The 27700-nt window shown below is 43.1% G+C and overlaps 2 protein-coding genes across 4 annotated transcripts; one reads left to right on the top strand and one right to left on the bottom strand.

Moving 5' to 3' along the window:
- Positions 1–1921: 1921 nt before the first annotated feature.
- LOC311142115 (myelin protein zero-like protein 2) lies at positions 1922–14053 on the bottom strand. The gene is made up of 4 exons (XM_084177704.1): positions 11867–14053; positions 4469–4638; positions 4019–4229; positions 1922–3845 (listed from the first exon to the last, which is right to left on the bottom strand). Exons 1-4 carry the CDS (start codon positions 11919–11921, stop codon positions 3607–3609), a joined length of 675 nt encoding a protein of 224 aa, XP_084033830.1. The 5' UTR covers positions 11922–14053; the 3' UTR covers positions 1922–3606.
- On the top strand, positions 5397–27652 carry LOC311142113 (platelet-activating factor acetylhydrolase IB subunit alpha2-like). 3 transcript variants are annotated; one of them, XM_084177700.1, is made up of 6 exons: positions 5397–5513; positions 15015–15096; positions 20295–20384; positions 24298–24414; positions 24553–24675; positions 25658–27652. In XM_084177700.1, exons 2-6 carry the CDS (start codon positions 15016–15018, stop codon positions 25934–25936), a joined length of 690 nt encoding a protein of 229 aa, XP_084033826.1. In that variant the 5' UTR covers positions 5397–5513; position 15015; the 3' UTR covers positions 25937–27652. The 3 variants fall into 3 exon arrangements, with proteins under 3 accessions (XP_084033826.1, XP_084033827.1, XP_084033828.1); XM_084177701.1 differs by lacking the exon at positions 5397–5513 and adding an exon at positions 5816–6169; XM_084177702.1 differs by lacking the exon at positions 5397–5513 and adding an exon at positions 14055–14353.
- Positions 27653–27700: the final 48 nt, after the last annotated feature.

The following is a 27700-nucleotide window of genomic DNA, read 5'->3' on the forward strand; positions in this document are numbered from 1 at the left end:
TACAAACACACTATCACACACACTATTATAAGCACATTCTAGATACCTACTTACACATACACGTGCTTATGACAGCAAACCGGGCATTCCATCTTGAGGACACACAGGCAAACGTACACCGCTGCACACATGTGAACATGCATGGACTCAAGCATAAGTACCACTAAAGTGACTAGTTAAGTACCTGCAACATTAACATTAAAGTAAGGAAAAACCATTAACAGACTGTGACAAGGCTAAACAAAACTCTCAGAAGATGAATGCATGACCTAAATTGTTGCAACATATTGCTGATTTTCTCCCACTTTCCCTGTCTCTTTCTTTCTCCATTTTCCCTTTACTCAAGGTCAAGGTCACTGACTAAAATAAATATTCAAATAATTTAGTCTCATGTACTTTTACTCTATAAATGATCTAGTTCTCAAACACAAACACAATGACCTAACCACAAACTGTAACTCACAATATCAGGGAAAACATATTTCACAGTAAATCAAACAAATGATACTGTATCTTTAAAATGTATATCCAGTCTAGACTAATTAGAATATCTGCATGTCTTTCTGTATGATGTGTATAATATGTATATAATTGTGTATAATGTGTATATAATTGTGTATAATGTGTATATAATGTGTATAATTGTGTATAATGTGTATAAGGGTCTTTCTGGGTGTGTACTGCATGTAAAGGTGAATCAAGGTTTTTGGAGTTGTGTGAATAAAGAGTCTTCTGTTCCACCTCCAGTTTATCTGTCTGAAGAATCTATCATCCTTAGCCAGAGTTATTTAGAGTATCAAGGAGGCAGCTTTTATTTCAGCCCAACAAAGCCCTGCAAACACAGAGCCAGTGGCAGGTCCTCACATGTCACTGGGATAGTCCAAGACACTCTAAACCAGGGTTTCCCAAACTCGGCCCTGGGCCCCCCTTAGAGGGTGCACGTTTTGGTTTTTACCCTAGCACTACACAGCTGATTCAAATAACCAACTCATCATCAAACTGATTATTTGAATCAGCTGTGTAGTGTTAGGGCAAAAACCAAAACGTGCACCCGGGTGGGGGCTCTAGGACCGGGTTTGGGAAACTCTGCAGTTTAAACCACACAAAACCAGCTTTTCTACACAACACCTGCCTGCTCACACAGGCACTACCCAGCCTGGCCTGACCCCGGGTGTGTTGGTGTGGCTGTCTCTACAGCAGGAAGGCTACACACGTGAAAGCAGATATTAATGTGTACAGTAAACAGTATAGATTATACTCCTGGTGAATGTTTCAAATGGGACGCAACATGAAACAAGGTGGCACCCTCTTTCACAAAACTAGTCAGGTCATCATCACATGGCCAGAGATAAGACATGATTCACTGTATAAACACACCTACTGCTGGTGAATGTTTAGATGGCTGAAAACCTCTCCCTACCCTCGTCAAACAGTGTTCATCCATAACCAGTGCAACACTAATAGCAATAAGCTAAGCAAATGAAACCATTGCATCATACTGCATGGAAGTGACATTGCTCAGTCCGTCTCCAAGGTAAACAGTTGTGTAGCCTGTAATTGTTGCCATTAATTCTTGTGTTTTCTGGATTAGGAAGTTCGATCTGAGAGTGAATGATAGGCAGCCATTGTGATAGGCAGCCAACGATAGGCAGCCATTGTGATAGGGAGCCAATGATAGGCAGCCATTGTGATAGGGAGCCAATGATAGGCAGCCATTGTGATAGGGAGCCAATGATAGACAGCCATTGTGATAGGGAGCCAATGATAGGCAGCCATTGTGATAGGCAGCCAATGATAGGCAGCCATCTCTCTGCTATGCTTTGTCTCTTTTATGCCTCCATTTCTGTACTGTATCTATCTTGTTAGAACAACTTTCTAGTCTTTACAACCTATATCTTATGTCACGAAAACCATCATATTTGGTGCAAATATTTTAAAAACAAGCATTCCTTTATTGAAAAACACACAATAAAATAAACCTCTCTACCTTATAAAACGTGTGATAAAATATACAGTTTTGATCTTTACAAACGCATGCATGAAATAAATCAATAGAATCATTCATAGAATTCTTTATCAGGAGAATGCCGTTTCCATTCCCATGGGAGGGTTATGGGGCTGGCTAGAGGCAGGAATTGATCAGACGGGACACAACACATCAGGCTGGATAACTGCAGAGGCAGGAGAACAGAATCAGCAGCTTGTAGAGTCTCCTGCTAGAATGGACTGGTGATGTCCTCATGACTGGGTCAGTGACATCTTCATGTTTCTTGTAAACTGAAAGCCATACTTGTGTACACTGTAGGAGTGAGCGGCAGGCTGGGGTGTTGACAGTGTCTTGTATAGATTCCTCTGTTCATTAGGCTCAAGGGCAGCTTTGTAATACAACAGGAGAGGCAGAGTAAGAGAGAGGGAGAAACCTTTGAGACCACAACGGCCATGATCCTCAGCATGGACACAGAGCGAGAGAGATGGAGCTGCTTCCTATAATGGACACATGGTGGCAACATCAGTTCACAAAAACTACAAAACCCATTGAAAACAGGCTTCTTGGAATGGTGGGGTTCTTCTTCTGCATTCAAAGATGCATAACAGTTCCTTTTTATGTCCAGAAGTAATAGGTAGTCATTTATGTTGTCATTGTTCCAGGAAGCAGGAGAGTGTTGGCCACCTCCAGATACAGGGCTTCCACCTGCCCTTAGCCTTAACCTTAGCCACCTCCAGATACCACAGGTTTAACAAAAGTGTTTCATTGACTTAACTCCCGATGGGACCTTGACCATAACCACAAAACACACTCACAAATCTGCTGTCAAATACATTCATTTTGGAATTATGTTCATATGAGCCATTAGCTCAGCTTTAGAGCAATGTTGATTATTCAAGTGTTCAAATAATTCTGTAAATTAATTTGGAACAAATGGCTACCAGACCAAATGTGATGAAAAAGAAGATGAATACTGGAGCAAAGAGTTGCTGAACCACAGTCTGCTAGTTGGACGCCACCACACCAAGAGACTGCTGCTGGTGCCAATTCAACCATATCTAATAAGAGTTAAAGCAGAGAAGCCCAGACAGATAGACATACCAGCCTAGGTCAGGCAGCTGGGCCAGCAGTCCCGGTGTGAGTTGATGTCAGTGAAAAAGTTCCAAAGAACAGCAATTTTGGTAAAGAAAACTCCTCCAACATATTGGTATCTCTTGGACTATTACGCAATAAAATAATGGATTCAAATAGACTACTAGTAGTCATAATACTACATAGTCAAAATACAATCACATAGTTGTTTGTAAAAAAAAACATTAAATGCATGAAATGGTGCCTGAAATTTAAACTAGCGGAACGTAAAGGGATCCCTAATACTGGGGTTAGTTCAACTACAGTAGCAAGTTCAGTCTGTGTGGCTCATATTGAGGGAGAGGTGAGCAGAGGGTAGAAGAAAGCAGAACACCCCCCGCAAATTAATTAGTCCCTCCCAAACAGTGTTGTCCTGGACTGGCCAGCCCCTCTAGTCAGAGACCAGTCCATCCAGACAGGACACCTTCCCCATACCAGCAGAGGTAGGGAAGGGACGTGCCCCTGACCCCTGAACCCCCCTAGATCCCTCAACACACTGTAGGGTCCTTCCACTCCTTCTTATCCCTGGCATTTAGCTCCCTCTCCTCTAGGACCCTGGCATTTAACTCTCTCTCCTGCAGTTCCCTCCCCAGCAGCTCCAGGTCTGTGTTGGCGTGGCGATTGAGTTTGCGGTACTTGAACACCACAAAGATGCCCAGCACCACCAGGACTATGGCGATAGCTCCCCCGATGGCTACAGCCAGGATGCCTATCTCAGAGACGGACACTGGAGGGAGCAGCACAGCACAACATGAACACACACAGCAATGCATTAGCACTGACTGACATTCCTCAATAACCCTTTACACGTGGCTGGTAGACTTATACAGTACATTTTGACATAGAGTAGATATTTGTGAACTTACATTAATTGTCAGATTGACTGACTGGCTGACTGACCTTTGTGGACAACCCTGAGGGTGACCTCTCCGTTGATGCCGTGGACGTCAGGAAGGTTGCGAACCTGGCAGGTGTAGGTGCCGTTGAAGGTGAAGGGAATGTCCTGGAGGCTGATGGAGGCGTCCTGTCTCAGGATGTCCCCTGACCACACTGCATGGCCCTTAAACCGCCCCTCTGTAGGGGGGTATGCCATCTCCTGGTAGTAAAACACCTGACACAAACAAACACGTTTCAAAGAATACATACATTAATAAACATCACACACATTCACAGTGGTTCAAGAAACCTAAAGTGATGACTCAATAGACTCACTAGATTTGGATTTGACTCATGTAAGAACCTGTACTACAAAGGTGTGTTCCAATGTCTAACCCAGTCTTCCTCCTAATTCAGACACATTCGCTGCATGACTACTGTTAGTCCTGCTTCCAGTGTGGAAAGGTCACCCACCGACTCCTCGGCTCCCTGGCCCAAGGGACGGAAGTTCCAGGAGACAGTCACAGAGGAGTGGGACACGGGGTGTTTGGACTTAAAGGTGCACTTCAGTCTCACTTCTGTCCCGTTCACCGCCTCCACCTCATTGGACATAAAAACCTCCATCCCACCAACTCGCAGCACACCTGACACAAAGAATGGACCCAATGAGACACGTGGGCACAGATATACCGTCCAGTATACACTATATACAATAAATGCATTTAAATAACACAGAGCAGCATGAGCAAGCACCTTATCAAAGTCCTCACAGAACATTCAGAGCACACTATTAAACACAAAAATCTTTATTTCACAGCTTCAAGGATGCATATGACCATGAGAAGGTTGTTAGTGGTTTTAAAAACAACCGTGTCTGTTTACATATCTTCAGTTTAAACTTAGCCCACTTGCTTCAGTATACACAGAACTATACAGTGCATCTTCAGTAAACATGGCCTTGACTTTCAAGAGCCAAGTGGTACACTGACTACACTCCTCAAATCACTGTAGCTCACTAAGTGTACCCTCCCTCCCTTAAATGCTGCAATTTGTACTCAGTCAAACCCTTCAAGTGTGTTTCCTCTCCTACAGTCCTTTGTGTAGTCCAGTGTGGACCAATCACCACAATAAGGTGAGCTAGAGTTCTAATTCACACTTAAGTCAAACACAAAGCAAACAAAGAGCAAATCAACTATTAAAAAAAATAATGAAATTAGAAAGCAGGTGGAATGGCCCTGTAATGATTCATTCAGCATTCCACTGCTGTGCCAGGCACTCATTGTGTTATATTGGGCAGAGTGTGTGTGTGTGTGGTGTATGTGTGGTTAATGATATCAGCATGTGGCTGGTTAATGATTGTAGGTGTTCAGTCCAGAGGTCCACGTATAGGAGACTGAACCAGCCAGGGAGTATTAAAGGATTTTGATAAAGCTCTTCTGGCAAACATTCTATCTTCCATCTGTACCCATTGGCACGGACAATTAATTAATGGAATTCTGGGATTTTGGTGGGAATTCAGGTAGCCTATTCAATTTATTATCAAATGTAACTTTTTTTTTCTTAGAATACACTGATATAGCCTGTACATGTTCTAATGGTATCAGGTATTGTATTTAAAAATATATATATAATCTTTTTTTTTAATACACCAGGTGAATTTGCATATACGTATACATTAACATAAAGGGATGGAACAGGCCTGCAACCACCAAAACCCTTGCTCTGTCTAGGCCTACCTGTACTCACCTGCGCTGTCTAGACTGCCTCATATATTACTGTTGTTGTCACGTTTTGTTGCATAATTCAACAGTGTGTCAATAGCAGTATTTTTTCTCCTTGTGCTGCTGATGACTATTTTTGTCTGCTCATACAGGAGTAATAAAGGCCCCGTGGCTTTGGTGGTGAGTAGTTGACTCAAAGAGAGCGAAAGACAATAGTTTTTTTTTAAATCACAAATTAATTTCTTCAAAAATTAAGGAGAAGCAGCAGATTGAGAGAGAGAGAGAGAGAAAGATATATTTCGTTGTATTTTTTTCCTTCCAGTTTCAGTTTTACTTAAGCTAGCTTATGCAGCTAATTTAGCCTACTCAAGAACCTGACTCAAACAGAGAGGAATGATATTTATGTTAGCTAGCAAGCTAAGGCTATCCAACACACCAACTCTTCCAATTCAAGGTAAGCTTTTGGTTGTATTAATTTATTGCCACCGGGGCCAGCCGGTGTAACTGCTAAACTGCTTGCTGTACACTACTGCGTCATTCTACACATGGATTGGATTGTGGGTTTACTAACGTGTTAGTTCTAGTATCTACACTATGTATACAAAAGTATGTGAACACCCCTTCAAATTAGTGGATTCAGCTATTTCAGCCACACTGAGAGGCAGGGGCACAACTTTGGATTTAGAAGTGGGGGGCACATCATTTTTTATTATAAATAAATAAATAAATGAAATCATCCAGTCGGATATACACTCCTAACAGCCTACCCGACTGCTCTGAGGCGTCCGCATGGCCCTAAAGCACACGTCGCCTCGTTTTGTATCACATTCTAATAATAAAACTGGGGGGGACAAAAATACAATTTCAGAATGTGGGGGGACATGTCCCCCCCGTCCCCAGTGAAAGTTGCGCACCTGCTGACAGGTGTATAAAATTGAGCACACCGCCATGCAATCTCCATAGACAATCATTGGCAGTAGAATGGCCTTACTGAAGAGCTCAGTGACTTTCAACATGGCACCGTCATAGGATGCCACCTTTCCAACAAGTCAGTTCGTCAAATTTCTGCCCTGCTAGAGCTGCCCCGGTCAACTGTAAGTGCTGTTATTGTGAGGTGGAAACGACTAGGAGAAACAACAGCTCAGCCGCGAAGTGGTAGGCCACACAAGCTCACAGAACGGGACCGCCAAGTGCTAAAGCCTAAGATCACCATGCTCAATGCCAAGCGTCGGCTGGAGTGGTGTAAAGCTCACCGCCATTGAACTCTGGAGCAGTGAAAACACGCTTTACCATCTGGCAGTCCAACAGACAAATCTGGATTTGGCGGATGCCAGGAGAACGCTACCTGCCCCAATGCATAGTGCCAACTGTAAAGTTTGGTGGAGGAGGAATAATGGTCTGTGGTGTTTTTCATGGTTCGGGCTAGGCCCCTTAGTTCAAGTGAAGGGAAATCTTAACGCTACAGCATACAATGACATTCTAGACGATTCTGTGCTTCCAACTTTGTGGCAACAGTTTGGGAAAGGCCCTTTCCTGTTTCAGCATGACAATGCCCCCGTGCACAAAGCGAGATCCATACAGAAATCGTATGTCGAGATCGGTGTGGAAGAACTTGACTGGCCTGCACAGTGCCCTGACCTCAACCCCATTGAAAACCTTTGGGATGAATTGGAACGCCGACTGCGATCCAGGCCTAATCGCCCAACAACAGTGCCCGACCTCAGTAATGCTCTTGTGGCTGAATGGAAGCAAGTCCCCGCAGCAATGTTCCAACATCTAGTGGAAAGCCTTCCCAGAAGAGTGGATGCTGTTATAAAAGCAAAGGGGGGACCAACTCCATATTAATGCCCATGATTTTGGAATGAGATGTTCGACGAGCAGGTGTCCACATACTTTTGGTCATGTAGTGTATGTTGACTATGACGTTAGCTAATATGGTGACAGCGATGTAGGCTGTGTGTAGCGGTTATGGTATGAAGGTTTGGCTTGGAGTGGTTTTTTCGCCTGGGCACAGACAGCTGTTGTGTTGTGCACTGAATTCCACAAGCGAAGGGAAAATGTGAGAGGAGGAGAGCGTGTAGATGTGGTGATGCTGTTTGGATAGCTGCTATGAAAGTGAACTGTGTGTATTTGTATTTATTATGGATCCCCATACTCTTCCTGAAGTCCAGCAAAATTAAGGCAGTTATACAATTTTATAAAAATTACAATACATTCATTACAGAATTCACAACACACTAAGTGTGTGCCTTCAGGCCCATACTCCACTACCACATATCTACAACTCAGAATCCATGTGTACGTGTGTGTATAGTGCGTATGTTATCGTGTGTGTATGCATGTGCCTGTGCCTATGTTTGTGTTGCTTCACAGTCCCCGCTGTTCCATAAGGTGTGTTTTCATTTCTTTAAAAAAAAAATCTGATTCTACTGCTTGCATCAGTTACCTGATGTGGAATAGAGTTCCATGTAGTCATGGCTCTATGTAGTACTGTGCGCCTCCCATAGTCTATTCTGGACTTGGGGACTGTGAAGAGACCTCTGGTGTCTGAGCTGTGTGCTAGTCGTTTAAACAGACAGCTTGGTGCTTTCAACATGCCAATACCGCTCACAAATACCAGTAGTGATTAAGTCAATCTCTCCTCTACTTTAAACCAGGAGAGATTGACATGCATATTATGAGCGTTTGCTCTCTGTGTACATCCAAGGGCCAGCCATGCTGCCCTGTTCTGAGCCAATTGCAATTTTCCTAAGTCCCTCTTTGTGGCACCTGACCACACGACTGAACAGTAGTCCAGGTGCGACAAAACTAGAGCCTGTAGGACCTGCCTTGTTGATAGTGCTGTTAAGAAGGTAGAGTAGCGCTTTATTATGGACAGACTTCTCCTCATCTTAGCTACTTTTGTATCAATATGCTTTGAACATGACAGTTTACACTCCAGGGTTACTCCAAGCAGTTTAGTCACCTCAACTTGCTAAATTTCCACATTATTTATTACAAGATTTAGTTGCGGTTTAGGGTATAGTGAATGATTTGTGTTGCTTTTAGTTTTTGAAATATTTAGGACTAACTTATTCCTTGCCACCCATTCTGAAACTAACTGCAGCTCTTTGTTAAGTGTTGCAGTCATTTCAGTCACTGTGGTAGCTGACGTGTATATTGTTGAGTCATCCGCATACATAGACACACTGGCTTTACTCAAAGCCAGTGGCATGTCGTTAGTAAAGATTGAAAAAAGTAAGGGGCCTAGACAGCTGCCCTGGGGAATTCCTGATTCTACCTGGATTATGTTGGAGAGGCTTCCATTAACGAACACCCTCTGAGTTCTGTTTGACAGGTAACTCTTTATCCACAATATAGCAGGAGGAGTAAAGCCATAACACATACGTTTTTCCAGCAGCAGACTATGATCGATAATGTCAAAAGCCACACAGAAGTCTAACAAAACAGCCCCCACAATATTTTTCTCATCAATTTCTCTCAGCCATTTGTGTAAGTGCTGTGCTTGTTGAATGTCCTTCCCTATAAGCGTACTGAAAGTCTGTTGTCAAATTGTTTACTGTAAAATAGCATTGTATCTGGTCAAACACAATTTTTTCCAAAACTTTACTAAGGGTTGGTAACAGGCTGATTGGTCGGCTATTTGAGCTAGTAAAGGGGGCTTTCCTATTCTTAGGTAGCGGAATGACTTTTGCTTCCCCCCAGGCCTGAGGGAACACACTTTCTAGTAGGCTTAAATTGAAGATATGGCAAATAGGAGTGGAAATATCGTCCGCTATTATCCTCAGTAATTTTCCATCCAAGTTGTCAGACTCCGGTGGCTTGTCATTGTTGATAGACAACAATAATTTATTCACCTCCTCCACACTCACTTTACGGAATTCAAAATTACAATTCGTGTCTTTCATAATTTGGTCAGATATACTTGGATGTGTAGTGTCAGCGTTTGTTGCTGGCATGTCATGCGGGTGATCAGGGGTGTATTCATTCCGCCAATTCTGTTGCAAAACGTTTCTTAACCTTTTACTGCAAAGGGCTAAATCAGGGTCATACAGAGTGTTTCTTCGTAGTCTTAAACAAATCCACTTTGAAACAAAAGTAAACACCTCACACACATGGTTATGGGCTTAAAAAAATAAGACACCTGCACCATGTCAGATATAGAGTTGAAATGTATTCAATTTTCAGTTTGCATCCCAATATTACACTTTATGTGCATCACAGAACACTAAAATATAACAGAACTGTTTGACATAGAAACACCGGATTTTCTGCGTTTTTTTTTAAAATAATGTTATTAATAAAATATTAATAACATTCCACCCATGAGGCCACTAGGTCATTTGACTGCAGAAAAGGGATACAAGGAACAAAACGGGTATAGACCTACCTTAATTCTTAGTTCTTATACACTGAACAAAAATATAAACGCAACATGTAAAGTGTTGGTCCCATGTTTCATGAGCTGAAATAAAAGAGCCCAGACATTTTCCATAGTATTTATATTATGCACACAAAGCTTATTTCTCTCAAATTTTGTGCACAAATTTGTTTACATCCCTGTTAGTGCGCATTCTCCTTTGCCAAGATAATCCATCCAACTGACAAGTGTGGCATATCAAGAAGCTGATTAAACAGCATGATTATTACACAGGTACCCCTTGCGCTGGGGACAATAAAAGGCCCCTCTAAAATGTGCAGTTTTGTCAAGCAATACAATGCCAAAGATGTCTCAAGTTTTGAGGGAGCGTGAAGTTGGCTTGCTAACTGCAGGAATGTCCACCAGAGCTGTGGCCAGATAACTGAATGTTAATTTCTCTACCATAAGCCACCTCCAACGTCATTTTAGAGAATTTGGCAGTACGTCCAACCGGCCTCACAACCGCAGACCACGTGTAACCACGCCAGCCCAGGGCCTCCATATCCGGCTTCGTCACCTGCGGGATCGTCTGACACCAGCCACCCGGACAGCTGATGAAACTGTGGGTTTGTAATACCGAAGAATTTCTGCACAAACTGTCAGAAACCGTCTCAGGGAAGCTCATCTGCGTGCTCGTCGTCCTCATCAGGGTCTTGACCTGACTGCAGTTTGGCGTCGTAACCGACTTCAGTGGGCAAATGCTCAACTTGAGTCCCGGATGAGTCCCGGTTTCAACTGTACCGGGCAGATGGCAGACAGCATGTTTGGCGTCGTGTGGGTGAGCGGTTTGCTGACGTCAACGTTATGAACAGAGTGCCCCATGGTGGCAGTGGGGTTATGGTATGGGCAGGCATAAGCTATGGACAACGAACACAATTGCATTTTATCAATGGCAATTTGAATGCACAGAGATACCGTGATGATATCCTAAGGCCCATTGTCGTGCCATTCATTCCTTACCATCACCTCATGTTTCAGCATGATAATGCACGGCGCCATGTCGCAAGTTTCTGTACAAAATTCCTAGAAGCTGAAAATGTCCCAGTTCTTCCATGGCCTGAATACTCACCAGACATGTCACCCATTGAGCATGTTTGGGATGCTCTGGATCTACGAGTACGACAGCATGTTCCAGTTCTCGCCAATATTCAGCAACTTCGCACAGCCATTGAAGAGGAGTGCGACAACATTCCACAGGCCACAATCAACAGCCTGATCAATTCTATGCGAAGGAGATGTGTCACGCTGCATGAGGCAAATGGTGATCACACCATACTGACTGGTTTCCTGATACACGCCCCTACCTTTTTAAAAAAAAGGTATCTGTGACCAGCAGATGCATATCTGTATTACCAGTCATGTGAAATCCATAGATTAGGGCCTAATGAATTTATTTCAATTGACTGATTTCCTTATATGAACTGTAACTCAGTAAAATCTTTTAAATTGATGCATGTTGCGTTTATATTTTTGTTCAGATGGGTGCGAGAGGGGGTGCTGTGGGATTATTTAAAATAGTCTGATAATTATCCATGAGAGCTGATCACTGATCGTTGGCCTGGTCTACCTGAAAAACATGTCAATGCCCAAGCTATTCTATAATGATAAAGTATATAGAATCAAGAGTAGGTTACTCATTATCATTATGATGGAAATTAGATTGGGGCTCTGTTCACCTGAACTGTAGCCATTTGAGCCCTACAGAAATTAAGGAAGTAATGTCTAACTCACCTGGCACTGCAAATCCACCCAGAAGCGCGAGGAACTGTAGCCATGTCCGACACATCGGATTGGCAGTTTGCTCAGGCTTTAAAGACTGACAAAATGTCAAACAGTTACTAGAAAGTTTTAAGGGTCATGTAAGGCATACCTCAACAGGTTTTTGATAAAGAATCTTAGCGCTAGGGACTCGGGAGTCTGAAACCAAAGGCGATGTGCGCACTAGGACTATAGGCGGGGTCATAAATAGGCAGCATCACACACTGTTTGCCTTTGCCAGCGTGGAGGGCGGGTGATGCACAGTCTTGTCAAACTTGTTTGACCAAAACTCTGTGTAAAGTATTCCTACTGCTTCTGCAGGCCTACTTTTACCCGCAGGCAAAATCTGTTTTTCTCCCCGTCATTTCCATCCAAGTGTGCATGCATGTGCAGGCAGTAGCAATACATACACTAATTAGGCCTTTGATATCCCTGGGACAATATCAAGGTATGATGTCCCTCGCTGGGACAACATTTAGGTATGATGTTCCTAATGAGGTCTCTGGGACAACATATTGTGTATATTCTTGTGACAAAACAACTAAAGCAAAGGTTGTGTCACTGTATTTGGTGCACTGTGCATCCAGCGACTGCTGCCACCCCGTGGACATTACTGTGTGTTACACTGAACCCTAAAATTCATCTTCAGTCTGTAATTTACCTTCCAACCCACTAATTAAAGATACTGATATAATAATGATCGGAAATCATGTCAATATAAGGATTTTCAATGTGCTACTTACATGCCTACCTAGTATTAAATGAAAGCACAAGAGGCGGGACATACTTTAATTGGAGATACACGACTCATCTAGATCGCACGGGGTGAAGAGAGAAGGTTGTCACGGTAGGACCGTGAGATTGCGGAAGCAGAAGTGTAGTTTGAAGCTGAAAGCGCGTCGAGTACAGTTAGCGAGAAAGATGAGTGGACAACAGTGAAGTCCAAGAATGTAACAAAAAGGGCTAAAATTGTTGTGGAAAATTAGTCTGATGAATCGTTCCTTGTTGGAGTACGTTTTTTGGATAAAAATGTACATTTGGGAAACCCTTTTGAAGTCACGAGGATGGTGAAGAAGACGTTGGCAAAAGTGGATGCAGTCAAAGTAACCAGGAGTGGTATGACGTTGATATCGTGTGTATCTAAAGAGTAAAAGGAGCGTGCATTGTGGCTCGCGAAAATATCGACGCATGAAGTGAACAGCTTTGATTTTCGGAGCAGGGCACCGGTAAAAGGTGTTATTTCTGGCGTCCATTTGATATAATTAATATCTTAGGCAAAACATTCCAGGAGTAGTTAATGCACGTCGCTTGACCCGTATGGGGAAAAAGGAGCCAAGTGTATCTGTATTATTGATGTTTGATGAGTATTTACCACCCTATGTGAAGTTGGGATATGTAAGATACGCCGTAAGAACGTTCGTGCAAAACCCGATGCAATGCAAGAAGTGTAAAAAGTTTGGCCATGTGTCAAGTGTTTGCAGACGGAAGTAATATGTTATTGAAGAGTCTGAATGTAAAATGTTGCAACTGTGGTGGGGATCATATTTCCGAATTCCCTGAGTGCCCTGTTAGGGTGAAAGAGGTTGAGGTGTCAAGGATCAGGGCTGTACAGCAAATCTCCTATGTGGAGGCGTTGAAGGGGGCAAGAGGCCCCAGTTCTGAAGAAGATATGGCGGTGGATGCTCCACAACCATCTGCAAATGTTATACTTAAATCAAGTGATCTGGATACACTTATTGTGAAAAAGGTGGATTTTGATGCATGTGTAGCCACAATTCTTAATTGTACTGCACAAGTGTTCAAGAAGTCCAAGAATCTGGACATCATATCTGCAGCCGATAAGTTTTTGGGCATCCAAGACTTACCAGCAGAAGCACTGCAAGGACTACTATCGCCAGGAAATATCCCGCCATCACAGGATCCTTCTGACCTGATTAAAACAGAAAAGCAGCCTGATTTAGTTGAATTAACGTTTCGTTACTGATAGTTTGTATGGAAAAATAATACTTTTACATTTAATTGTTTTCCTTTTAATCCTTATTATCCACCTGTACAGTAGGTGGCGGAATGCACATATAATTGTTGGGAACGCCATTATACCGAAGAAGAAGGAGAAGAAGACTCATCTAGATGGGCAATTCCAAAGCGGAAGTGGGCCATTGAGACTTCACTGGAGAGAGAAAAGGAGGGAGGGGGAGAGAGAAAATGAGGGAGGGGGAGAGAGAAAATGAGGGAGGGGGGGAGAGAGAAAAGGAGGGGGGGGAGAGAGAAAAGGAGGGAGGGGAAAGGAAGCGTCGGATGCTGAAGAGCGGGAGGTTGGGTTGACTCGACCCATACATTTCACATTTAGAATAATTTCAGACATTTATTTTGCAGATAGTTGTTTGTTGGAGTTAGAACAACATATAAGCTATATCGTAGTTGTTTATTGACTGAAAACAAGGAGTTAATTTAATCAGGGTAAGTTGCTAGCTAGCTAGCTAGCTAACTAGCATCCAAACGCGACAGCAGCATCCGTGCGCGAGGGAATATTCTGATTATATTGGCAAGAATTAACCAGAATCAGAGGCCTCCTGGTACGTGGGTAGGGTACTGGTGGTTTCACGTATTGACTGACCCTTGTCCAGTGGGCGTGCCTTGTGTTGGTCTGGAGAGACAACAGCGGCAGTGATTATTGGTGCTTACTTGGTCGTCTGGCTCGGGACGCGAAAATGAAATCGTATCTGCTGATAATTCGAACTCAATTTAAGCTTGCTGAATTGCTAGCACTTAGTAACTTTATAGTCATGGGTTGTTGCTATCAGTAAGCAATTCATATTATTGTGCTCAATTCCAGCCCTTTGGCTTCATTGCCCTCGGTGTTGTCATTAGATACTCCCATCCCACCCCAGCCTGGCTGTTTGGCTGGCTGTGTGGGGCCTCCCTAGTGAGCAGGCACTTTTATCTCTACCTCCATCACCACCCGCTCTGTGTACAGCAAGGGGACTGAGAGCTAGACGCTAGCCTCAACAACTGTCTGACAATAACCTACCAGATGACGTTATTCTTCAGGGCATATTAATGGACATAGCTATTCTTTTAATTGTGTGTGTGTGTTAACTCTGTGATGTGTCTCTGATAGGATGAGTGGTGATGAGATGAACCCAGCAGCAGTGGCCCAGGCAGTGGAGGATGTACAGGGAGATGACCGCTGGATGTCCCAGGTTAGTCTACGTACTGCCAGCCCATGATCTTGACTCTCAGTTCCATTACACATAAGTATTATTGGACGAAGGCGTCTTCTGTACGGGGGTGTTTTTTTAAGAGCCCCTACGCTCGGTCTGAACATTAACACACATCGCTTGCGGTATGGTTTATTAATATTATTAATATGCCATTTAGCAGACGCTTTTATCCAAAGCGACTTACAGTCATGCGTGCATTACATTTCAGAAAAATAAGGACCTTATCATTCATATCTGCAAGAAATCGTAAAAAAAAAAAGGTTAAATTGATACACACCTTTTATAGGGTTAGGGTTCCCACATGGCCATATTTCCATATTACTGTGCTAGTTTACGGAAAACAGACAGAAGACCGAGTGGACTACCTGTGCTAATTAGCTATCTGCGTCTCCGAACACCTTTGTGTAAACCAGAAGACGGACGCCACAAACGTAATGCTGGGCGATATGGCCTAAAAATCATATCTCCCCCAAAAAATGAAGTTATGGCCAATTCATGATATATAGAATATCTCGCTTTTTTTTTCAATTTCCTTTTCTAAATAAGCATTGTTGCACAGTTAAAGGTCAATACACTTCATTTCAAACAGACAGGAATAATCTAATGAATTCAGTGCTTGTAAAATTATACCTAGGCTAAATATAAGCCTTCCACAACCATAAGACTCACTAATGATGTAATCATTTTAGTTTAACCTGGCTTTCAAGTCTATGAAAATGCGTAATTTAATTTTTTTACACATTTAACCAGAACCATGCACATCCACTAATAATAACCAACTTCTTGTAGCAGGCATTATAGAAAATGAACACAGGTTTCATAAACAATCTCTTAAGCACAAGCCCACGTGCTAGTGAGTAGCAAGCTAATCTTTATATGCTGAACAAAAATATAAACGCAACATGCAACAATTTCAAAGATTTTACTGAGTTACAGTTCATATAAGGAAACCAGTCAATTGAAATAAATAAATTAGGCCCTAATCTATGGATTTCACATGACTGGCAATACAGATATGCATCTGTTGGTCACAGATACCTTTAAAAAATAAAGGTAGGGGCGTGGATCAGAAAAGCAGTCAGTATCTGGTGTGACCACCATTTGCCTCATGCAGCGTGACACATCTCCTTCACATAGAGTTGATCAGGCTGTTGATTATGGCCTATGGAATGTTGTCCCACTCGTCTTCAATGGCTGTGCAAAGTTGCTGGATATTGGCAGGACACGCTGTCGTACACGTCGATCCAGAGCATCCCAAAGATGTTCAATGGGTGGCATGTCTGGTGAGTATGAAGGCCATGGAAGAACTGGGACATTTTCAGCTGGCAGGAATCTTGTACAGATCCTTGCGACATGGCGCTGTGCATTATCATGCTGAAACATGAGGTGATGGCGGCGGATGAATGGCACGACAATCTGCATCAGGATCTCATCACGATATCTCTGTGCATTCAAATTGCCATCGATAAAATGCAATTGTGTTCGTTGTCCATAGCTTATGCCTACCCATACCATAACCCCACCGCCACCATGGGGCACTCTGTTCACAACGTTGACATCAGTAAACCATTTGCCCACACGGCGCCATACACGTGGTCTGCGGTTTTGAGGCTGGTTGGGCGTACTGCCAAATTCTCTAAAATGACATTGGAGGCGGCTTATGATAGAGAAATGAACATTCAGTACTCTGGCAACAGCTCTGGTGGACACTCCTGCAGTCAGCATGCCAATTGCACGTTCCCTCAACTTCAGACATCTGTGGCATTGTGTTGCGTTACCAAACTGCACATTTTAGTGGCCTTTTATTGGCCCCAGCACAAGGTGCACCTGTGTAATGATCATGCTGTTTAATCCGCTTCTTGATATGCCACACCTGTCAGGTGGATGGATTATCTTGGAAAAGGAGAAATGCTCACTAACAGGGATGTAAACAAATTTGTGCACAACATTTGAGAGAAATAAGCATTTTGTGCATAAGGAACATTTCTGGGCTCTTTTATTTCAGCACATGAAACATGGGACCAACACTTTACATGTTGCGTTTTTGTTCAGTGTATTTAAAGTCTAGCCAATTTAGATCTATTTGCTTGCTAACGAGGCAGAACAGTTGAACTGTTATGAGTACACCCTCTGAACAGCATGCTAGCCTGTCCACTTTGTTAAGATGTTGAAGTCAAGTGGCCTACCTGGATAAGAAGATGCTTTGTTCTCAGAATGAGAACTAGTTGCGAATTCCTTATATAAATGTGTCTTTTTATGCTCATTGCACATTTTATAAAGCACAGACTAGACAGCTAGCACTTAAGTCTAAAATGCTGCTAGCGGTACCGCAATGCCGCGTGCGACAGTAACCGAGCATTAATTTTCCACAATCATGTTCATTGATACTCTCATTTTGGTAGGGTCTGCTCTGTTCTGTATTTTGGGTATTGTTCGAAAGGTTAAGTTCTCGTCTATTACAGTAAAATAGTGTCTCTTAAGCGTTTCGGTGTCCATATGACCAATTCTGTTGGACCAATCCTCAAATGCAAATGGCGAGTTTAAAGTGCTTGTTGTCAGAGAAGAATAAGTTATATTTTGTTGTTGTGAGTGGCAGGGGGAGGGGCTTGGTGTCTGTGTGTGTGGGAAGATGCACAGTGCACACACAGCACAGAAGGAGCGAAGGCGAGACCAAAAATACATAAATGTTTAACAAGTATCTACAGTGAGGGGGAAAAAGTATTTGATCCCCTGCTGATTTTGTACGTTTGCCCACTGACAAAGACATGATCAGTCTATAATTTTAATGGTAGGTTTATTTGAACAGTGAGAGACAGAATAACAACAAAAACATCCAGATAAACGCATGTCAAAAATGTTATAAATTGATTTGCATTTTAATGAGGGAAATAAGTATTTGACCCCTCTGCAAAACATGACTTAGTACTTGGTGCCAAAACCCTTGTTGGCAATCACAGAGGTCAGACCTTTCTTGACGTTGGCCACCAGGTTTGCACACATCTCAGGAGGGATTTTGTCCCACTCCTCTTCGCAGATCTTCTCCAAGTCATTAAGGTTTCGAGGCTGACGTTTGGCAACTCAAACCTTCAGCTCCCTCCACAGATTTCCTATGGGATTAAGTTCTGGAGACTGGCTAGGCCACTCCAGGACCTTATGTGCCTCTTCTTGAGCCACTCCTTTGTTGCCTTGGCCGTGTGTTTTGGGTCATTGTCATGCTGGAATACCCATCCACAACCCATTTTCAATGCCCTGGCTGAGGGAAGGAGGTTCTCACCCAAGATTTGACAGTACATGGCCCCGTCCATCGTCCCTTTGATGCGGTGAAGTTGTCCTGTCCCCTTAGCAGAAAAACACCCCCAAAGCATAATGTTTCCACCTCCATGTTTGACGGTGGGGATGGTGTTCTTGGGGTCGTAGGCAGCATTCCTCCTCCTCCAAACACGGCGAGTTGAGTTGATGCCAAAGAGCTCGATTTTGACCACCACAACACTTTCACCCAGTTCTCCTCTGAATCATTCAGATGTTCATTGGCAAACTTCAGACGGCCCTGTATATGTGCTTTCTTGAGCAGGGGGACCTTGCGGACGCTGCAGGATTTCAGTCCTTCACGGCGTAGTGTGTTACCAATTGTTTTCTTGGTGACTATGGTCCCAGCTGCCTTGAGATCATTGACAAGATCCTCCCGTGTAGTTCTGGGCTGATTCCTCACCGTTCTCATGATCATTGCAACTCCACGAGGTGAGATCTTGCATGGAGCCCCAGGCCGAGGGAGATTGACAGTTCTTTTGTGTTTCTTCCATTTGCGAATAATCGCACCAACTGTTGTCACCTTCTCAGCAAGCTGCTTGGCGATGGTCTTGTAGCCCATTCCAGCCTTGTGTAGGTCTACAATCTTGTCCCTGACATCCTTGGAGAGCTCTTTGGTCTTGGCCATGGTGGAGAGTTTGTAATCTGATTGATTGCTTCTGTGGACAGGTGTCTTTTATACAGGTAACAAACTGAGATTAGGAGCACTCCCTTTAAGAGTGTGCTCCTAATCTCAGCTCGTTACCTGTATAAAAGACACCTGGGAGCCAGAAATCTTTCTGATTGAGAGGGGGTCAAATACTTATTTCTCTCATTAAAATGCAAATCAATTTATAACATTTTTGACATGCGTTTTTCTGGATTTTTTTGTTATTCTTTCTCTCACTGTTCAAATAAACCTACCATTAAAATTATAGACTGATAATTTCTCTGTCAGTGGGCAAACATACAAAATCAGCAGGGGATCAAATACTTTTTTCCCTCACTGTAGATTGTTACGATACAGGCAGTTGGAACATCGTGCTAAAACATACATTCTAACTAATTTGTTATATCGCCCAGCCCTACACAAACGTGTTGTCACTGAAAAATACTGTCGGCTGCAACTGTTAAAACGGTGTACAGTAAGTGTTTATTTTGCGTTTGAAATGATTTAGATGTGATATGAAAGTAGAGGGATTTATGTTTATAGAACTGTAGCACAATTGAGAATTGATTCAAGTTTAGAAGGAGTATTTGGCTGTTTTGGCTTTCAGAGCCAGTTCGCCTTTAAACAGAACCTGTAAGGTCCTTGGACTATAAGGAACACCAAGTCATACTGTCCTGTCATCAGCTGACCCAGAGGTCACTGATTGTTGGCAATACATCTGTCTAGAGAACATAGAGCAGGGTTCCCCAAGTTTGTTTTTATTTGGCCCCCCAAGTTTTCTGAGCAAAAAAATAATATGTATTTGTATTATTATTGTTGGACATGACTGTAGAAAATACCAGCAAATCAGCCCCAAGTGATTTTAATTTTGAAAAATCTGTTCCAAAGTATTCTCACACATAATAGAGATCTACTGTATGTGATCGTATACAAATGTAAGCAAGATTTGAAATTACTATGTTTTAGTCAAATATTATATCTGTTTGGGCTTCTTGCAGTCTACAAATTATTTGTAGTTATGTTCCGGCCCCCTGACCAACCCCTCAAGAAAATAATCGGCCCACGGCTGAATCTAGTTGATGATCCCTGGCATAGAGGAAACCTAACATGGCTGAAACAGAGTGTCATTACCCTCCTATGTCCATCTCTATCTGCACCAACATTATCCTGTTGTGTAGTAGAGTGTCTGCCTGGTGATGACATCATGTTGTTGTTTCTGCAGCACACACGGTTTGTTCAGGAGTGTAAGGACGCGGAGCCGGAGGTGCTGTTTATAGGAGACTCCATGGTCCAGCTAATGCAGCAGTACGAGGTGAGAGAGGACAGCTGCCTGTGTATACATACTGTGTTATATCACTTATAATTCTGTGTGTGGTGTGTGTGTTGACCTCAGTACATGTGTTAGTTGTTTTCTTTGTGCTTTGACCCTGGTGGTTTTCAATCGTAGTAGTGAGAGCCTGTTGTCTATGCTTTGGTGTGGCAGTTTGAATGATGTTTGTAGAGGCCTCTGGTAGTATTTTACACTAATCCTTGTCCTGGATCTATACCTGCCAAACATTGAAGTGTTTTTGAATATTTATTTTTCGGGACAACTAAGTCCAAACTGTGTGTGTGTGTGTGTGTGTGTGTGTGTATGTATTATATATACAGTGGGGAGAACAAGTATTTGATACACTGCCGATTTTGCAGGTTTTCCTACTTACAAAGCATGTAGAGGTCTGTAATTTTTATCATAGGTACACTTCAACTGTGAGAGACGGAATCTAAAACAAAAATCCAGCATTTTATTGCATGACATAAGTATTTGATCACCTACCAACCAGTAAGAATTCCGGCTCTCACAGACCTGTTAGTTTTTCTTTAAGAAGCCCTCCTGTTCTCCACACATGACCTGTATTAACTGCACCTGTTTGAACTCGTTACCTGTATAAAAGACACCTGTCCACACACTCAATCAAACACACTCCAACCTCTCCACAATGGCCAAGACCAGAGAGCTGTGTAAGGACATCAGGGATAAAATTGTAGACCTGCACAAGGCTGGGATGGGCTACAGGAAAATAGGCAAGCAGCTTGGTGAGAAGGCAACAACTGTTGGCGCAATTATTAGAAAATGGAAGAAGTTCAAGATGACGGTCAATCATCCTCGGTCTGGGGCTCCATGCAAGATCTCACCTTGTGGGGCATCAATGATCATGAGGAAGGTGAGGGATCAGCCCAGAACTACATGGCATGACCTGGTCAATGACCTGAAGAGAGCTGGGACCACAGTCTCAAAGAAAACCATTAGTAACACACTACGCCGTCATGGATTAAAATCCTGCAGCGCACGCAAGGTCCCCCTGCTCAAGCCAGCGCATGTCCAGGCCCGTCTGAAGTTTGCCAATGACCATCTGGATGATCCAGAGGAGGAATGGGAGAAGGTCATGTGGTCTGATGAGACAAAAATAGAGCTTTTTGGTCTAAACTCCACTCGCCGTGTTTGGAGGAAGAAGAAGGATGAGTACAACCCCAAGAACACCATCCCAACCGTGAAGCATGGAGGTGGAAACATCATTCTTTGGGGATGATTTTCTGCAAAGGGGACAGGACGACTGCACCGTATTGAGGGGAGGATGGATGGGGCCATGTATCGCAAGATCTTGGCCAACAACCTCCTTCCCTCAGTAAGAGCATTGAAGATGGGTCGTGGCTGGGTCTTCCAGCATGACAACGACCCGAAACACACACAGCCAGGGCAACTAAGGAGTGGCTCCGTAAGAAGCATCTCAAGGTCCTGGAGTGGCCTAGCCAGTCTCCAGACCTGAACCCAATAGAAAATCATTGGAGGGAGCTGAAAGTCCGTATTGCCCAGCGACAGCCCCGAAACCTGAAGGATCTGGAGAAGGTCTATATGGAGGAGTGGGCCAAAATCCCTGCTGCAGTGTGTGCAAACCTGGTCAAGACCTACAGGAAATGTATGATCTCTGTAATTGCAAACAAACGTTTCTGTACCAAATATTAAGTTCTGCTTTTCTGATGTATCAAATACTTATGTCATGCAATAAAATACAAATTAATTACTTAAAAATCATACAATGTGATTTTCTGGATTTTTGTTTTAGATTCCGTCAGTGTACCTATGATAAAAATTACAGACCTCTACATGCTTTGTAAGTAGGAAAACCTGCAAAATCGGCAGTGTATCAAATACTTGTTCTCCCCACTGTGTGTGTGTGTGTGTGTGTGTGTGTGTATGTGTATATATATATATATATATATATGTGTATATATATATATATATATATATATATACACACACACAGTACCAGTCAAAAGTTTGGACACACCTACTCATCAAAACTATGAAATAACACATATGGAATCATGTAGTAACCAAAAAAGTATTAAACAAATCGAAATATATTTTATATTTGAGGTTCTTCAAAGTAGCCACCCTTTGCCTTGATGACAGCTTTGGCAAAAACAGCTAAAATAACCAAAGAGAAACGACAGTCCATCATTACTTTAAGACATGAAGGTCAGTCAATTCAGAACATTTCAAGAACTTTGAAAGTTTCTTCAAGTGCAGTCGCAAAAACCATCAAGCGCTATGATGAAACTGGCTCTCATGAGGACCGCCACAGGAAAGGAAGACCCAGAGTTACCTCTGCTGCAGAGCATAAGTTCATTAGTTACCAGCCTCAGAAATTGCAGCCCAAATAAATGCTTCACAGAGTTCAAGTAACAGACACATCTCAACTGTTCAGAGGAGACTGCGTGAATCATGCCTTCATGGTCGAATTGCTGCAAAGAAACCACTACTAAAGGACACCAATAAGAAGAGACTTGCTTGGGCCAAGAAACATGAGCAATGGACATTAAACCGGTGGAAATCTGTCCTTTGGTCTGATGAGTCCAAATTTGAGATTTTTGGTTCCAACCGCTGTGTCTTTGTGAGACGCAGAGTAGATGAACGGATAATCTACGCATGTGTGGTTCCCACCATGAAGCATGGAGGAGGAGGTGTGGGGGTGCTTTGCTGGTGACACTGTTGCATGGAGGAGGAGGTGTGGGGGTGCTTTGCTGGTGACACTGTTGGTGATTTATTTAGAATTCAAGGCACACTTAACCAGCATGGCTACCACAGCATTCTGCAGTAATACGCCATCCCATCTGGTTTGCGCTTATTGGGACTCATTTGTTTTTCAACAGGACAATGACCCAATAATAATAATATTAATATGCCATTTAGCAGACGCTTTTATCCAGCATATTGGCAGCTTCATTAAATAGTACCCACAAATCACCAGTCTCAACGTCAACAGTGAAGAGGTGACTCCGGGATGCTGACCTTCTAGGCAGAGTTGCAAAGAAAAAGCCATATCTCAGACTGCCCATCTTAATCTTTTATTTTTATTGGCCAGTCTGAGATATGGCTTTTTCTTTGCAACTCTGCCTAGAAGGTCAGCATCCCGGAGTCACCTCTTCACTGTTGACGTTGAGACTGGTGTTTTGCGGGAACTATTTAATGAAGCTGCCAATATCTCAATACACAAACATATTTATCATACAAAAGAGCCCAAACTCAGTGACATTTCAAATGTTTACTCAGTGAAGATGTCCAGCTGAATACATACATTCAATACAGTGTCCACTTACACCCTTAACTCTCACCCCCCTTCCACAAAGATGTACTTTTTCATCAACCAGGATTTCTCCATGCTCCTCCGTGCATATCACAGGACTTGAGTTATTGGGAATACACATTCCTACAGTCCACTGCAATTATGTAGAAATGATAATGGACCCTTTTTTTATATTTTTCCATCAGATAATCTTTGAGAACTAACAATCACCAAAATAAAAGCTAGACAGTCAGGGAGAATTTAACATTCCCAAAACAATGAATTTAGCAGAATTGATTTTATGTTTTAGCCAAAAGAACACCATAGCCATAGCAAAATGCATGGAATTACAGGAAATTAGCTTTAAAACTGCAACATTTTGTCTGAGCTCCATGGCAAAATGTGTAGGATTGCAGGAAATTAGCTTTAAAACTGTAAACATTTCTCTACACCGCTAGGAAGGGGGCTTCTAAAGTGTTCTCTAAAATTCAGACAGGCCGACCATGCCTATTGCCACGCCCCCTGCCACGCCCACCACCTAAGCCCCTTTTTGATCCAGAAACAACCCTGTTAGCAGTGTGTTTGTATGTTTACATGACTCACTGTGTGCGTCCACAGATCTGGCTGGAGCTTTTCTCTCCTCTGCACGCGCTCAACTTTGGAATCGGGGGAGACACCACCTGTAACGTGCTGTGGAGGCTGCAGAATGGAGAACTGGACAACATCAGGCCCAAGGTGAGACTCAACCGGGCCAGCACAGGCCCTGAGAGAGGAAAGGGTACATTGGACAGTTGTGGTCCTGGAATGCTTTTCATCCAGATCAGGTGTTCTAATTCTGATCAAACTAATCAATATCTCGTTGGTCCCCTCTAGGTGACGGTGGTGTGGGTAGGAACCAACAATCACGAGCACTCGGCAGAGCAAGTTGCAGGGGGAATCCTTGCCATCGCACAGCTGCTCACCTCCAGTCTTCCTAAGACTAAGGTTGTTGTTCTGGTAAGTGAAGGTTTTCCGTTTTGTTTGTCTACAGTGTGTGTCTGGAGTGTAACATTATGCAATCTCATGCAGGGTTTGCATTCAGATTCAGGAAGTTTAATTGTCCCAAACCTTTGGTTTGCATTATCACCTCAGTGTCTATAATATACTATATGAGCATGTATATTAGAATCAGGGATGGGCTCAATTCAGAATTTAATTGAGAATGCTTAATAAATTCCAATTCAATTCTTGAATTTTAATAACATTTGAATTGAAGTAGAAAACAGGATACAGAATTGCAATTTGAGTTTGAATTAAAGGAAAGAGAATTGAATTCAGTGAAATTCAATGAAATTCAAATGCCATTTATATTCTATATTAGGTGTAGTCTATACAAGTATACATCTTGTACATAAAACATCAAACATGTCGTTATATAAATGCATATAAATTATTGTTGAAACAATAGATTTTCAGGACAAACTCTTCAAATTAATGATCAAGGAAAACAAAATCTATATGTGAATATTCTAAGTTATATTTCATTAATCCCTTACATTTTGTTCAATATGGGGAATGCATTAGTTTAACCCTCAAGTTAACCCTGAGGCCTTCAAAAAGAAGCTAAACAAATTAAATGGTGGTTGGAAATATAATTGGTTATTCTAAGCACTAAGTTTAAGAGTATATGAACATTGCTTCCATAGAAAAGTGATATATTCTTTATCTGGAAGTGTGACCTGTCAGATTAAATTAAACAAATGTTCTATGACTGAATTGAATTTATTTTAATTGCGCTTAATGAAATTGTACTTCCTGTCACTCAAATTCTCATTCTACATCCTGTGGGGGTGTGGCCAATTAGAATTTCAACTCATGACTTGAATGGGAGTCAATTCCAAAATTCTGAATTGTGCCCAACCCTGATTAGGATGCATGCATTTACAGATGTGACCTAAGCTCCTTTTAGTAACTAACCCCTACTGTCTGTACATCTCAGGGTCTGTTGGCACGGGGCGAGCGGCCCAACCCGCTGCGGAAGAAGAACGCGGCGGTGAACGGCTTCCTGCACTCCTGGCTGCCGCGGCTGGGCCAGGCCCAGTTCCTGGACGTGGGGGCGGGCTTTGTGCACTCTGACGGGACCATCTCCACCCGGGACATGTTTGACTTCCTGCACCTGACGGCGGCGGGCTACCGGGCCATCGCCAAGCCCCTCAGTGACCTACTGCTGCAGATACTGGAGGAGACGCCTGAGGAGAAGAGGGCCTCACTGGTCTGAGGGCCACACCCCAGGGGCCACACACCCACACAGCCAGGGACATGCTTCACTGACTGACTCACTCACTCCCTCTGCTGGGGAGTAGCTGAAAGTAGCCCCAAACCACTATTCTAGGATCTGGTCCTAGATCTGTGGTTAGGGTCAACTTCTACCTGGAGTCTCTACTGGGGACAGGGAACAGGGGAGGGGGGATAGTCAGGGGTGAGGCATGTTCCTGTCTATGGGGAAGGGGTCAGATCAAGATATGTCACTGACATGAAGGGGCTGGGCCAGGCAGAGAGAATGGGCTCTCATGTGAGTGAAACTGCAGGAGGGAGGGTGCATGGGATCATGTGCATGTGTGCGGGGAGACAGGGTTGATGGTGTGGAGAGGTGAAAGAGAGAGTCGACACAACTTCCAGAGATATACGTACATGCTGTAGCAGCAACAGTAGCACTTGGAGTCAGAGAGAGATCTGATAGTGGGAGGATAGAGAGATGGGACATTTCTGAAGGACACCTACACAAGCAGTATAGAGAGGCCAATGGCACACATGCATAGACCCCAAAAGAAACAGACACTGTAGTAGACACAAAAATTTCAGCTTTGCCAAATGAAATGTAAAGTAGCTTCCTACTCGGGCACAGCTTAGCAGCACAGTAATAAGCACTCCTATACGTTCTCTCTCAGAAATTAGTTTGAGTTTGCGCCATATGCCCCAACAGACCTTTTAAAAGCTCTTAACCACCATCTGAGGACCAACTGTGACATCTTCTCTCCTCCCCCCTCTCTCTGCCTTGACACACACAACAGTGAAGTCAAGCTATCCACCCATAATGGCCTTATGCCATACACACACTGTCAGACACTGGCTCTCTCTCCCTCTCTTACACATAGAAAAAGACTCCAATCCCTGCACTCTTTCTCTCTCTCTCCTACAGACTCAAATACCTGCTCATTGTCTCTCGCCCACTCTTCACTTCTGTCCTTATTGTGTCTTGATGTGTGTAGTATACAGAACCTCTGCCCAGCCCTGGCCACACCACCCCCACCCAGCCCTGGCCACACCACCCCCACCCAGCCCTGGCCACACCACCCCCACCCAGCCCTGGCCACACCCCCACCTGCCTCCTAACACATGACATTGTCGCAGGACGACTTAAACAGTAGCATCATGATAAAGCTACTGACACATAACTACATTGATTAATTACTAGTCTACTGCACTAAAAACCCAACCACAGGTCGCATAGAGAATGTCATGTGTTTGTGACCTTTGAACCCTTTTTTGTTTCCTCCTGTTGAACTGAAGTGGTTACAGAGGTCCTCTTGCTGAGCATCGGCTGCTCTCATGTTACAACCGTCTACACGTATTCTTCTTGTGCTATGTTGATATACATCTCTGTTAGTGTATAAGCGTTTGTTTGTGTGTGTGTGTGTGTGAACCTACAACAGCTGGAGGTGAGAAGTGTGTATGTCACTTATGTTTGAGTCTGTGCATTGGTTGTATGACTGTTTACAAATGGCCCATTTGTATATAATATATATATATGTGTGTGTGTGTGTGTGTGTGTGTGTGTGAAGCTTGGATAGATGGCCCTGTGTTGCAAATGTGGTAGTGTTTGTAAGAGAATGAACATTAGTGAGCGTCTGTATTTGGTGCAAACCGTGCACTATATCTAGCTTGTCACATGCTGAAAAGACAGTGCATTCCAATAAAGGACCATGGATGTACATCATTTGTGGTGTTGCTTCATTTCAGTTGACTGTGTAAATGTGGAAAA

Source organism: Coregonus lavaretus, assembly GCF_964263955.1.
Source record: "Coregonus lavaretus genome assembly, chromosome: 15".
Classification (NCBI taxonomy): domain Eukaryota; kingdom Metazoa; phylum Chordata; class Actinopteri; order Salmoniformes; family Salmonidae; genus Coregonus; species Coregonus lavaretus.

Coding starts and splice junctions, on each gene's coding strand:
- LOC311142115 (XM_084177704.1), bottom strand. CDS start 11,921: ATGTGTCGGACATGGCTACAGTTCCTCGCGCTTCTGGGTGGATTTGCA. Junction 4,639..11,866: donor GGGTGGATTTGCAGTGCCAG/GTGAGTTAGACA, acceptor TCTTTGTGTCAG/GTGTGCTGCGAGTTGGTGGG. Junction 4,230..4,468: donor GCCAGGGAGCCGAGGAGTCG/GTGGGTGACCTT, acceptor TGTTTGTGTCAG/GTGTTTTACTACCAGGAGAT.
- LOC311142113 (XM_084177700.1), top strand. CDS start 15,016: ATGAGTGGTGATGAGATGAACCCAGCAGCAGTGGCCCAGGCAGTGGAG. Junction 24,415..24,552: donor TGGACAACATCAGGCCCAAG/GTGAGACTCAAC, acceptor GGTCCCCTCTAG/GTGACGGTGGTGTGGGTAGG. Junction 24,676..25,657: donor AGACTAAGGTTGTTGTTCTG/GTAAGTGAAGGT, acceptor TGTACATCTCAG/GGTCTGTTGGCACGGGGCGA.